The following is a 14,770-nucleotide window of genomic DNA, read 5'->3' on the forward strand; positions in this document are numbered from 1 at the left end:
TAACCACACTATGCTTCCTGCAAGAAAAAGGCGTTTCCACACTGTTCGCGAAAGTCTTACGGAGCGTAAACGTGACGAACGTGTTTTTAATTTCAGATTTAAAGGTCATTTTGATATTGTTTTTCTCATTTGACAGAAATAGTATAAAACAGAAAGTGCCCCTTTAGAGTCCTTGTGACTGTTTTATTATATTTATTTATAATAAATATAATTATATATATATATAATAAAAATTTTATTTATAATTTTATCATACATATAATTTTATTATATCTATGTATTTAATATTCATATGTGAATATTAATATAATATTAATGTAATAATATATTTTAAACATTTGAATTTAAAGGCATGTGCTGATCATGTCAACATTAACATTTCTAATTTCTCTTTTGATATTAAGAGAGAAAGAGGCATGTCCGTAGTATGTGGGTGAATGTATGTCTACAATTTAAGCATGTATGTATATGTTTATTTTATTTTATTAAAACGTGCTGATCATGTTTACATTGACATTTCTAAATTTGATATTAATATTAAGATAGAAAGAGATGTAGGGTTGTAGTATTTGGGTCAATGTATGTCTAGGACTATGACAATATAATTTATCATAAAAATACACAATACGTGTACTTTTAATGTAAAATAAAATAAAATGAATCAAGAAAAGAAAAGAAAGCTTCTCTGTCTTTCCAGCTGCATTTACTCTCAATATAGTAAAGAACATGTCAAAAATATAGGTGCAGCGTATAGTCATTATTATTACAGCAGAGGGCGACATTTCTCCAAGAAAAACAACCAAGAAGCTTACATGGACCAGTTAACATTCTTAATCCATGATGCAAGTGTTATGATAGTTTTACACTATGCTGGCTTGCACTTCATTCTGGGCCCAGTACACATCATGAGAAGAGCTTTAGACTATACCCATTTTGTATAAGTTGCTTTTACTGTATTTCATTTTTAATACATTTTTAAGCCTGTATGACTCCAGAGCTGTTGTTGAGTCTTAGCTAGTTTATCAAAAATTCCATAGCTAAATTATGCTTAGGCTATGTAATTACAATACACATACACTCCATACACATTTAATAATAAATCCAGTGTCAGTATACAGAGAAACAAACAGTTGTATGATTACAATAGACAGGAATGTTCAGAGTTGAGCTGAGATGACGCTTGACTTGAGAGCATTTAGGAGGACAGGAAATGAAATCGCTTAAGTGTGCATTGCATCATGGTGGAAAGAAAGAGACATGTTTTCCCGATTCTGCATGGTCTTCATCAGAGACTGTGGCCTTGAAAAGACAACGAAGATTCCCCTGTGAAGAAAGTTAACACATCCCACAGAGAACAATAGCTGTATTCATTGTATTTACATCTGCTGTCCTGATCCTTCTTATGAAACCAGTTTTTTATGCAATGATGGCAGTTTTTAAATGTTTTTGATTGCTCTTTGTATTCAGTACAATAGTATCTTGGGCACATATTAATTTAACCAGCAACAAACTTAATTTGATGTTAATAAGAGAAAGTATGTTAACGTGAATTTAAAAAAGTGATGTTTAGAGTAAAAATGTAGGTGATGTATCTGAAATTGAAATTTTTAAAAGTAAAAATATGTAAAAAAAAAAAAGAAAAGTCAAAAGAAAAAATATTAAATAAAAATATTATGTATAATATAACATATATAATATAATTTGAAATCTCTGTTTGAAAATTCTTTTTATTAAATGACAAACATTAACTTTAATAAGTACATTAATCCGCTGTTCTATAAAGACAGAAGCATTCTCATTTAGTTTTTCTGATAGATATGCATATGTAATTATGTTGTGTTGATCTGTCATGCATGTTCCAAACAACAGGTGCAGACTTTGCACATGTGGGAAAATGTGATAGCATGCTTGACCCTCAGAGCTGCAGTAAAATGTTATGATCCAGTAATATTCTTAAACCAGAGGACTATCACACTGTCATATGGCTGGTTTATACAGGCCTGTTCACACCCAGGCTCACACAACCCCTTGTCACAGGTTCCTTGAAATGACCTCAATCAGGCTTGGTTGGGAGGAACTTCACCAGGCACATATAGCTGCTGATTGTATACTTAGAAATGAATGACTGCTTGTGAAAGTGTGGCTTCCAGCATTGGCAACTTGACACTATGGCCGTCCACAGTGTGTATGTGTTGTTTTTGTATATGTGTGCTAGCATCGCTAATAAAACTTAGCAGGATCATATTTTACACATGATGAAATGGAAACCCCCCAGGCGCGGCCACCAGGTGTCAGAGAGTGTGTGTCTGTTGAGAGATCACGCTGGCTTGGACGGCTTGGTATGTGCTTGTGTGTCTAGTTTCAAATTCGTTATGGACACTTCTTTTAGGTCAGACTTAGGAGCAGCACATGGCTGTGTCAAACTCTCACATACCATTCAAAGATGGATGGAAATGTGCACACGCCTTACATGCGTAAGCAGCGTTATCCTGTGCGCATGTTTATGTCATGCATGTTCTCACATAAAGGAACATTTTACTGCTCAGAGGTTGCTCTTTCATGGTTTAAAGGAATATTCTGAGTTCAGTACAAAGTGAGCTTAATTGACAGCATTTGCGATGTTACTGCAAAAATTAATTTCCATTTGTTTTCAAAAATCTGGGTTACCGCTTCCATATTTTCAAATGTAAATGGCTAAAAGTATATTTGCTAAAATATATTTGCTGCAGCCAAACACATATTTAAATATATTTTTCAATAACATATTTGTGGCCATTTTGTTTTATTTTTGAAAATATATTTAAAGCTTTGAAAAAATATAGTACATTTTGAAAAATATTTTGTTATATAAAGGTTAAAACTAAATATATATTCAACTTCAAAAATATAGTTCACTGAGCTTCACAGTTCACAACATTTATTATCATATATTTATATATAGTTAGCATATATTTAAGACATGTACAACTCTACAAAAATGCTAAAATATTGTTTCAATATTTTTGCCACATTATAAATATTATGCATGTTAAAATGGTTTTAGTTTAAAAAATGGTTACTATCTTTACTGCCAACACAGCATAACCACTTAAAATGACTGTAAAACGTTTACTAAAACTAAAATAATGCACAAGTTTTAGCAGAAGAACTAATGTGAGTGCTTGTATACAATTGTAATATTCACATTTCAGCTTTTAAATCCTCCAAAAATTGGCCCAATTTTTATATATTGAAGTAATATTCCAAATGTACATATAAATGTATAAGTATATGTTAATGTTTTTGATGAATATATATATATATTTTTTTTCTTTCTGTTGCATAGAAGTATGCTTCAACTTTATTTTACATGTTTCTCCTAAAGTTCCTATAAAGATACACATAAGATTACTACAGTAGACACTCCATCTAATCTTTCTCAGAAACAATTAATACTAAAGAGTTATTACTTATAATTGTTTTATTTATGCAAATCTTATCCCTGGATTGCTGCTGTAATGTTTTGTATTTTTCTTCTTCTTCCAATGTTTTTTTTACAGTGAAATCTGGAGCACGTCCAGCAGCTTTCTGTGACCCTCCCTGTAAGGACACTCTCTGACTGCCGTCTGTCATGTATAGACGTGGATTATGTGTCCTCTATACTATCTGTGCGCACCCTCTCACTGCCATAGGACATTGATGACAGTCTGTGTGTATTAATAACTGTCTGGTTTGTGACTGGAGGTGTAGGGACAATGGAATGAGGCGAGGACTTGAGATGGAGAGGTGGATTACTCTGAAAGGCTAAACAGTCATGGAGTTCCAGGCAAAATGAAGCCCCCCAGAGGGCCCTGCATTAATAAAAGGCACAACGTTCTATTCTGTTGCTTAACTGCATGGCCTTGAATGACATGATGCTGATGTTCATTCCTTTGCCAGTCAGTGATAAAAATTCAGTTGCGCTTCTTGTAACAGACATCTTTCCATCTTTTAGGAGTGAATGTTGTGGTTAAACAGTTTATATTAATATGTTTTGAAAGCAAAACACTCATTGTGATGTTTCAGAGTTAGATAAATGTGCATGGACCTTGTCCAGCATATAGCCAATTCTTATATGGACACATTTATGTCTCATTGAATTTTATGTATAATCAGCTTTTTTTCATTATATCTTTAAGTCACATGAAAAGAGGGAAGTGTTTTATCATGCCTTCATCATTTACTTTTGCTGCTTTTCAAGTGGCTTTTATTGTTTCACCCTGTGAACCCAGACTTACAATCTTATTAAAAGTCCATGATAAAAAAATAATAATATTATGTTAAAAGCTATGATGATCTAAACAAAGAATAAAATAATTATTGCAATGTTTATTGTGTGCAAAGTGTTTATATAAATTTGTACACAAATTACAACTGTGCCTCATTTGTGGTGTAATTTCCATCATGACCAACAATATTGGAACTAAAAACTTTTTTGTTAGTGTACACTGTTACCAAGAAAACAACACGGTCAACAAAGAGCTTAAAAAAAAAGAGTTGAAACAAGAGACATGTGATGTCCGAAGAAACATCAAGATAAATATCATTTATTTGTATAATTTCCAATCACGCTGCAATTTTGTCAAATGATGTCAAATTAAAATTGTGTGTATTATTTAATTGTGTGTATGTAGGATAGGACAAGAAATAAAATGTTTAATATGCATTTTCAGAATGCTATTAAACACAATAAATATCCAGATTTATTAATGGCACTGTGGTGGAGATATCCATGACTTTAAGAAAACTGACAAAAAATATCAGAATTCTCCTGTGGTGGATGTTTATACACGGTTGGACATTGTTAATTGACAAATTAAACCACTGAGAGTGTGAACTGTGTTTTTAGGGGAGTTTTACAGACTCTTTGGCTGATATAGTGACCAATCTGATTAGAATTGTATTTGGCTTTATTGTCTGAATGCCTCTGGCACACACTGAACAATCTCTAAACCACATTGACCAACCGGATAGATAAGATTAAAGCAGTTTGTAATAATAATTTATTGTATTTAATGTGAAAAAGTGATGTTGAAATCAATTTTGACAGTGTTTATTTTGTGCATACAAGTGTGTGATTTTTTTGTGTAGCAGAGACAAAGTACCAGCCAAAGACGCTGCTATAGGATTTGTCCCCTTTAGAAAGGGGGAAGCTGTCCATTCGATACACTTCCTGCCCAGATCTAGGGACCAGATGTTTTCCTACCCTGAGAGATAAGGACCATGTCACCATACAGCAGTCAAAATGCTCGCAAGTTGGTAAACATTCTTAAGCTCACTTCTTCCTAATAGAAACCTCCTGAGGGTTCAGCTTCAATAATGGGGACATAATGGTCACATGAAATGGCTTTCTGTAGATAAGAGCATGTGATCGCGCAGGACATTTAGCCATGTTTACTTCATTAGAATGCATTAACTTCTACTTTACCTGCAAACGCCTCTATTAGATGATTGAGATTAATGGATCATTAACCATGGAATGGTATTATGAACCAAACATCTCAAAATATAATATCTTGCATAGCAGTAGAATTAATGCAATTAAATCACTATGCAGTGCAACATTTGTGTATATTATAATCAGAACTATTTAATAAAATAATAAAATTATTCAATATATAAATAATTAAAATAGGACTTAAAATTAAAACACTGTGCAGTGAAAAATGCAAGGTGGTCTTCAATCAGTACAGGAAGTTGTACGTTATAAGAGTAACATGAACCTGGGATCCCTTGTGTGATATTTATGTTAATTTCAAGTGTTCTAGCCTAAACATATGAGGCAGAAGTGCACTTTGCACCCTTCATCCGTCCTCTATCTTTCTCTCCCTTCATCTGCCATTCTCTCTTGGTGACGACAACAGACTCTCCTGGGATTCTCCAGCCTCCCCTCCCTTGGCTGGTGTGGCCTGAACCTTGACACAAAACATACTTGTTCTTCTCTGACTCTATCCCTCAGCAAGGCTATCTAACCATAGGAGTGAGGCGAGGGAAAACTCCACGAACCTTACAGCTGCGACAACACACGCCTTCACAGGGCTGACAAGAGAAAACACCCTGCTGCCTTGGGTGGGAGTGTGGATATATGTGTGTGTGTTTAATCTCTGACTCTTCATGTCACACACTCTCACACAAAGAAAAAAACGATATTTTCTACTAGAAAAACAGATAGGCCCAGGATTTCTCTTCTTGGCCAAACACATGTTTTGACTATCAGCGAACAGAGGTCTGGTAAAAAAAAAACCCATCGAATGACCATTTGGTCAACTATGTTATTATTGGAAGAAATGCCATCGTATATGACTATGGATGTATGAATATTCAGTGTGATTGTATAACAAGCCATGGCATTTTCATCTGATATCATTACTGCACCATGGTTAAAGGGATAGTTCACCCAAGAATGAAAATTCTGTCATTAATTACTCACCCTCATGTCGTTCTAAACCCTGTAAGACCTTCATTCATCTTTGGACCACAAATTAAGATACTTTTGATATTTTTTTTAGCTTTCTGACCCTGCATATAGACAGTGATGCACTCAAGGCCCCAAAAGGTAGTAAGGACTTTGTGACATCAATGGTTCAACCGTAATATTATGAAGCTATGAGAATACTTTTTGTGCGCATTCACAAGAATACCACGATGGATGCATGTGCATTCCTCTGATTGAAAACAAGGCACAGATCGTCCGGGTTCTACATGCAGAACGCTGGCTTCTCATAGATTCATAACATTATGGTTGAACCACTGATGTCACATGGACTATTTTAACAATGTCCTTACTACCTTTCTAGGCCTTGAATGTGGTAGTTACCTTGCTGTCTATGCAGGATCAGAGAGCTCTCAGATTTCATCAAAAATATCTTAATTTGTGTTCCGAAGATGAAAAAAGGTCTTACAGGTTTGAAACGACATGAGGGTGAGTAATTAATGACAGAATTTTCATTATTTGGGTTAACTATCCCTTTAATGGTGCTCTTTGTAAAGTAGGAGTCATATTTTTGAAGCCCTGTCACTGACATAAACTTTGGTTTATTGAAGTCTAGTGACAGTTAGAGACTTTATTCCTGTCTGTAAACACTTTTGCATCACATGTGGTGATCAATACGCCAAAAAACAAAAACAAAAAAAACAAAAGCACTTTTACAAAAATAAAACCATGGTTAAAGGGATAGTTCATCCAAAAATGAAAATTTGATGTTTATCTGCTTACCCCCAGGGCATCCAAGATGTAGGTGACTTTGTTTATTCAGTAGAACACATATGATGATTTTTAAGTCCAACCGTTGCAGTCTATCAGTCGTATAATGCATGGCAATGGTAACAAAATCTATGAGAGTAAAAAAAACATGCACAGACAAATCCAAATTAAACCCTGCGGCTCGTGACGACACATTGATGTCCTAAAACACAAAACGATCGGTTTGTGCCAGAAACCGAACAGTATTTATATCATTTTTTACCTCTGATCCACCACTATGTCCAACTGTCTTTGTGCGCGCGCAGGCATCCAGTGCGTGAGGTGTGTACGCGCGCTGGCATAGTTTACGCAAGCGCCAGAAGTGATCTCTCGCGCGTATACGTCACTCATTGTTTACACAGTGCATAGATACATAAATTATATAGCTGTGGAAACTTTTTTTTTTTTTTACAGAAATATTATATGTGATATATTATTTTGTAGAAATATTATATTAGAGGTAAAATAATAATAATAATAATAATTATTATTATTAATAATAATATTAGTAATAGTAGCAGCCTATTATATTTTTATATAGGCCTATGTATAAAAATACAATTTAATATAATAGTATATTATAGTATAGTATATAATACTATAATAATATAGTATATTATATTATAATATTTCTAGGAGATTATATTTGTAATATCATCATTATCCCATTTACCGCTTTGTGTTTTAGGGTGATTAGTGGCAGAACTCAGAGGGCGTGAGACAGTAGTCTTGCTGACTTGAACCCCACCCAAATCCCTGCTCTCTGATGTCATCGCCCTCTCTTATGCAAACCAGCTGTTTGCTTAAATGGCTTTTAGATGCCAGCCAAATTTCTGCACGTGTGTTGAGGAATGAGGGAGAGATGGAGAGAGAACATATGTGTGCATTTCATATCAAACACAGATTCTTGAGTAAACAGCCTAGAAGCCAAATAAATGAAAAATTGGATCATATAGATCCAAGGCACACAAAGACGAGGTCTCACTGGGGTAAAGTAGAAATGAATAGTGAGCACATATCAATTTATTTTTCAAAACTTTATTCCTATCACAAACATACATCAGTTTAACACAATGCTAGTACACCGATCCAAAATATGACGGAACACCGGAATGTTAAAACAAAATGTCATAGTTGAAATAAAGGACATGGTATTCATATGTATGTACATTTAAAACATAATTTTCTATTGGCTTATTTTAAGAGATACAGTCACTCGAGCACCAAATTTTGACCCCAAGTTTAGTCAGTCTTGTGTCAGAAATTTTGTGAAGAAGTGTAAAACATTTAAAAAAGATATGGGCTTAAAAGTAGTGTAGAAATGTTCTTTTTGTCTGCACTGTTTTGCATTGTATTGGAGTGGATTGACTAAAACTAAAAACGATGGTCCAGGGTTTCATGGCTGCGCCCAATTACATAATTTTTTTGCCTAATGACTTTTGTACAGTGTAGTAGCAAATGCAGATACAAAATAAAATGCACCCACCCAAGAAACTTCTAGTAATTAAGGCAGGTCATTGAAACGATTAAGTCAGTCATTCAATCCATAAACACTACATCTAAATGTCTAGAATAAAAATATTACAAAAAGAGCATAATACTGGTTTACAAAGTACGGTAAAGCTGTAACACAATCCAGAAATGTCAGATAACAATTAGCTGTCACCCTGAGCACTAACGGGCTTTGCAGCATATCTGATTAGTTGGATTTTACTGTACGTTAAGGGTTGTTTGCAGCAATGAAATGGAGTTGATGGATTGACGCTTGAACTGATTTCTCATGCTCAGCAACTCCAGGAATCATTACTTTGTCATGCAGTGATATTAACAAAATTATACAAGACTATTAACTAGTCAAATCATACTGTACACAAAGACGAACATATAGAACATTTCATACAGTCTAGAAACACACAAACAACCCGTCGCAAACAAAAACACAACTCACGTCCATTGAATTCTGAATGCTTCTTTATGGTGTCATGTGATTTACTCTCAGCTGGAAGCTGTGGAGCACTGGGACAGGAGCAAGGATCCTCCCGGCGTTCCGTTCCAGCCCTGGCTGCTCTTATGGAAGCCAGCAATGACTCGTGGGAAAGGTCCCCCACCCCACAGCAGTACTGTATTATACTGAAATGGTGAACCTCTTGGACTAAATTTTTATTTTTTTTAAAATTTAATTTATATAATGTTCTTTGTGTAAATCATCACTGCCATAACTGGCACTTACAACTGCTTTCTTAACGTACAACAAATTTTCATATAGTATTGAAACGTGTACATTTATTTTGATAGATCGGGAGGAGGATTACTTGACCAGTGTGCCTCAAAAGTTGTTCTGTATGAACTTAAATTGAACATTTTGCAGTGGGAATTTGAGTCTTTGTCTCCCTTGTGCCTTATGGCCAAGGTCAATGCAGTAGATTGAGCTGGGTTTAAGAAGCAGGGACTAAGCGTTCCGCCCAGACCCTTGGTGGCAGGTTGGCTTGTTCACAGCTCAGTGTCTGCTGTTTTGGTGGTAGAGTGGCTGTTGGTGGCAGCAGGAGGAGTTTGGGCCTTAACTGCCTCTTGTGACTCTCCGTTAAGACTGGGCTTCTCCTGGGGCTCGGGTTGGTTTAGAGGGGCCACAGACACCAGAGTGTTGCCTTGGTTCTCCTCGTCAGCCATGTAAGACTCCTCAGCCTGTGGAAAACAAAATACAAACAAAGATTTTATTTTTATTATTATTATTATTATTATGATGATTATTATTAAATTTGTATACAGGTGCATCTCAATAAATTAGAATGTCGTGGAAAAGTTTTTATTATATATTATTATTATATTTTTACTACCTCTAATTATTAATTATTATTATTTATTTTGCAAGACAATTAACCCCAGGAATAGCCTATTCCCAGAGAACAAATTGTATTGCTCAAATTTATAAATTCAAATTGAGCATAAGATTTATAACTCAGGAGACTTGGTGTTTCCTAGGAGAATAAGGAGATGTTTCTTCTAGAATTTCTTGGGATGAATGACAGTAGACACAAATGAGACAACGATTAATCATGTAGATCATGAGGTCTTGGAAGAATTTGATGAGAAATTATGAGTTCATATCAAGATTCTATATTAGACTTTTATCAAATTTGATGCATTGACTGCATTAAACTATTAAAATTAAGATTTTTAATTTTTTAGTCAGTATTTTTGTAAATCAGCGCTGATGAGCAAGACCCTTGAATTAAGGGGAGGGTGTTCTTTGAGCAAAACATGTAAACTTCCATAAAATCATTTTTGTTTGATGGAAGATTTTTCCTGATGCATCTTCAAAGCTAAAGCATTTATTGTGCAGCATATGGCTTATGAAATGCTGCCCTATGAATGTAAGTATTTTTTCATTGTAAGACTCTTTCTGAGGTCTGCCGAGAGTGCACTTTGTTTCACTTTCATCATTTCTCATCATTTAACAGAGAAGGAAAACAGCTTAGAACTATTGGCAAGGAGATGAAACAGTTAGTGTTTCACTAGCATGTGTTGTGGTTCTGAACATTCGATGGGGCGTGTGCTGGAGGAACTGCGCTGCACTGATATGCTGCCAATTGTTTCCCTCCTAATTATGAGCTTGGCAACATTTCCCTACCAAATACGCTGAACTTTGCAATTAAAATACATGCATAACACATTCAAAATGGGAATTTGATTGGGAACACTTGGTGGTGGAGATACTGTTGGTGAAGTCATCAATTTGAGGGTTTAGACAGCAGGAAGTGAATGAATGTGTAAATTTGCTTCAAAGATTTGTTTAGTGTTGAGTTAGAGCATCCTCAAGAAAGGATATTACAATTAATGGGATGTTTTTCTGGCGTTCAGTAAGTCTGACACTCACCAGTTTCATGCCTTTGCCGTTGGTTCGGCGATGGCACTTAAAGTAGTATATGCCGACTATTATAGCAGCAAGCAGTAAGCCGGTCACCAGCACAGACACGAAAACAGCAGGAGAAGATCCAGAGGCAAGATTCTTTTCTTTCTCTTCACTCGGCTAGAGAAACACAAAAAACAACAAGTTTAACAAAAACTGGGATTAAATATTGGAGAGCTTCAACAGCAATTTGAGTCATTTTATAGGTATCTAATCAAGTGATGTTGATTTAGTTTGGGTGTCCCTTAACAACATGCAGGAATGTTTTGTCATAGGTCTGTTTTGATAAAAATCAAAGTGACAGATTAATTCACCAATATTGGTAGATATTGTATATTTAAAGGGATAGTTCACCCAAAAAAGAAAATTCTGTCATTAATCACTCATGTCGTTCCAAACCCGTAAGACCATCGTTCATCTTCGGAACACAAACGAGATATTTTTTATGCACTCCGAGAGCTCTCTGACCCTCCCATAGACAGCAAGGGTCCTTACACGATCAAGGCTCAGAAACATAGCAAGGAGATCACTAAAATAGTCCATGTGACATCAGTGGTTCAACCATAATTTTACGAAGCTACGAGAATACTTTTTGTATGCAAAGAAAACAAAAATAATGACTTTATTGAACAATTCGTCTCCTTCGCGTCATCCTATAGCGCCATTTTGGAGAGTATCACATACGCAAAACAACGTATGCAACGTATGTACGTGGATACGTTGTTAACGTTCAGATCAAAGTGTAAACAACGTAAACAGTGCATCCACGTACAGTGCTGCTGACACAGAACAGCATACGTTGTTTACGTATGTGATACTCTCCAAAATGGCGCCAGGGTGACGCGGAGGAGATGAATTGTTGAATAAATTAGTTAAATTTGGATTTATTTGCGCACAAAAAGTATTCTCGTAGCTTCATAAAATTACGGTTTCACCGGTCTCAGATCTGTTCTTGCCAACAATGGACACTCATCATCTACCCCCCAAGTCTTGTCTAACCTCTTTCCTGGGTTCATAACCGCATGGCAGCAGTGAGAGGAAGCCCCTCTTCTCTCCCACTCATTCATCTTTTGTGTGGAGGGATTATTTGTAGCGAATGACAAAACAGGATCTCCCTAATCTGAGCTCACAGGCATCAACAGCTCAAACTGCCCTGCTAAACTTTATCCTCTCAGACACAAAGCTTCCTTCCTTTCTAATGTACACGGACGCAGATGACAGCAACTGAAAACATCTAAAGTCACTCTGTCCATTGGTTTGGGTTGGCAAAGTAGAGATACTTGAAAAGTCTTGTAGAGGTACTTTATAGTGGAGTTTAGATTGTTTTAAGCTCTTCTGATGACCTTTTGGGGTAAATATGGGATGTGTGCATTGGTATTAGGGATGCACCGATCCGATATTCATATTGGGTATCGGCTCCGATAGTGCCATTTTTCTCGGATTGGGTATCGGTCAGAAAGAGCCGATCCAAATCCGAGATTTATTTATTTTTTTTCAATTGTGCGAATTATTCTGTGTTACTTCTGAAGCCATACGATAGCTTCGCTGTCGCTTTCTCTCACTGGGAGCAAAGAGCGAGAGTCTTACATAACATGCAGAATTGGTGTGCTACATGTAAACGATATACTTTGTTGTATTTTCCTGTAAAAAAGTAGTACATTGATAGTATCAAATGGTAATATTGTGGTACTTTGATTTATACAAATCTACTAAATGATTGGCATATACAATTGTATTTATAGTACTTTCCTTACAAAAAAAGTACTATGGCAGTACCATGGTACAATGATGTTAGTATAATAGTATTATTATGGTACTTTGAAATATACCATGGTAGTAAATTTCATGTACGTTTCTTTCAAAAATATCGTCGTACTGCTACTGGTTCTTCAGCGGTTCTTTGTGGTAGTTCAGGTGCTATATAGCACCGCTAAGTGGTTCTTTGGCTCGTAATCATAGGGGAACCAATTGAAGTGCTCACTGTAAAAAAAAATCAGTAAAATTTACAGTAAAAAAAACGGCAGCTGTGGTTGCCAGAATTTTACCGTAAAAAAAATACGGTAGCAGCGTTTTAGGTTTTACGGTTTTACTTAAATTTACAGTTAAATACCATAATTTCATTAACGGATATAATGTTAATATACCAACCCACTGAAGTACTGAAATCTGTTTTGTACCTTTGTGAACACTGACTGCACCAAATGCAGGTGGTGATGAGAAAATCACACGATGAACCAAAGCCTATCACAAGCAGCTTTTAAATATTAAAATATATAGAAGGTGCACAGTGTCATTCACACAAACACTAAACACCATAATGGTAACACACATGAAACTGAAATAATGCAATAAACATTAATTGAACAACATTAGATGTAACATACAACCCTAATGTACACAACTGCTAAGAAAAAAACTAAGAAGAAACATAGTTATTTAAAAAAAACAACATGAAATTTGAAATGTAATGCAGGGAATTCTGGGAATGTCAATTTACAGTTATTCACTGTAAATTATACTAACTTTTTCCCACTTCCAAAAACGGTATACTACCGTAATATTACATGTAATGTCCAATACAGTTTTTCACCATATATAATAGGGGAACTTACCGTTAACCATTTAACAGGTTTTTAATGTAGCATTTTTACAGTCTTTTACCGTTAAATTCACGGTCATGTTGATGGTTTCAGTGTTTTGTGTTTTGGACAAAAACCAGCTGAAATACAACTTGGGAGACTAGTTAAATCAGGTTAAACCGAGCATTTCACACCGAATACACAACAAACTGCTCAAGAAAGCTGAAATTAATGGCTGAAATTAATATCCATTAGACTAAATGAAAATAAGATTCCATTTAGATTACACAGTTTTAACAAACTAATAAACTTAATGTGATGCATATTTATCAGTCAAACAAATTTTTTTATTTTAAAACTATTTTATTTTAAGTAATCATATTTTCAAAAAGCATTAATTCAAACTGTTTACAATCAGCACAAATCTGTTAATTGTGAAAACACTTGAATTTACAGTTAAAATATGGCTAGCTGTGGAACAAGCAATACTGAGTTTAGTTAAAATTTATGAGATTTATGTGTATTTAAAACTTTCAGTTTATTAGTACTATTACAGAAATCGGTTACACTTTATTTTAGGGTGTCCTTGTTACAGTGTAACTATGCATTTAAATACTGAGTAATATTAATTAACTACATGTACTTATTATAAGGTTAGGGTTTGGATTAGGGTTACTTGCATGTAATTATGCATAATTAATTGTTATTATAATAGTAAGTACATGTAACGTGTGTAACAAGGACACCTTAACACAAAGTGTTACCCAGAAATCTAGAAAGTTTCATTTATTTATGACTGACAAATATGCATCATATTAAGTTTATTATGCAAATGGTGGAACATTTAAATGCAATTCAAATACATAAATCTTAAATTTAACTCTAAATATTTTTTGAGTGTATTGATGTGAATGGGTGCCGTCAGAATGAGAGGCCAAACAGTTGATAAAAACATCACAATAATCCACAAGTAATCCACAGCACTCCAGTCCATCAGTTAACATCTGGAGAAGACAAAAGCTG

General features: G+C 34.9%; 1 protein-coding gene across 2 annotated transcripts in view; it reads right to left on the reverse strand.

Moving 5' to 3' along the window:
* Positions 1–8,708: 8,708 nt before the first annotated feature.
* LOC107671857 (mucin-1-like) overlaps positions 8,709–14,770 on the reverse strand; it is an 18,878-nt gene continuing 12,816 nt past the window's right edge. For both annotated transcript variants that reach the window (XM_016464849.1, XM_016464847.1), the window contains exons 4-5: positions 11,136–11,288; positions 8,709–9,943 (exon numbers count right to left, since the gene is read on the reverse strand). In XM_016464849.1, coding sequence (XP_016320335.1) covers positions 9,752–9,943; positions 11,136–11,288 — 345 coding nt within the window. In that variant the 3' untranslated portion in view covers positions 8,709–9,751. The remainder of the gene's footprint in view (positions 9,944–11,135; positions 11,289–14,770) is intronic.

This window comes from Sinocyclocheilus anshuiensis, unplaced genomic scaffold (assembly GCF_001515605.1).
Source record: "Sinocyclocheilus anshuiensis isolate Anshui unplaced genomic scaffold, SAMN03320099.WGS_v1.1 scaffold1089, whole genome shotgun sequence".
Classification (NCBI taxonomy): domain Eukaryota; kingdom Metazoa; phylum Chordata; class Actinopteri; order Cypriniformes; family Cyprinidae; genus Sinocyclocheilus; species Sinocyclocheilus anshuiensis.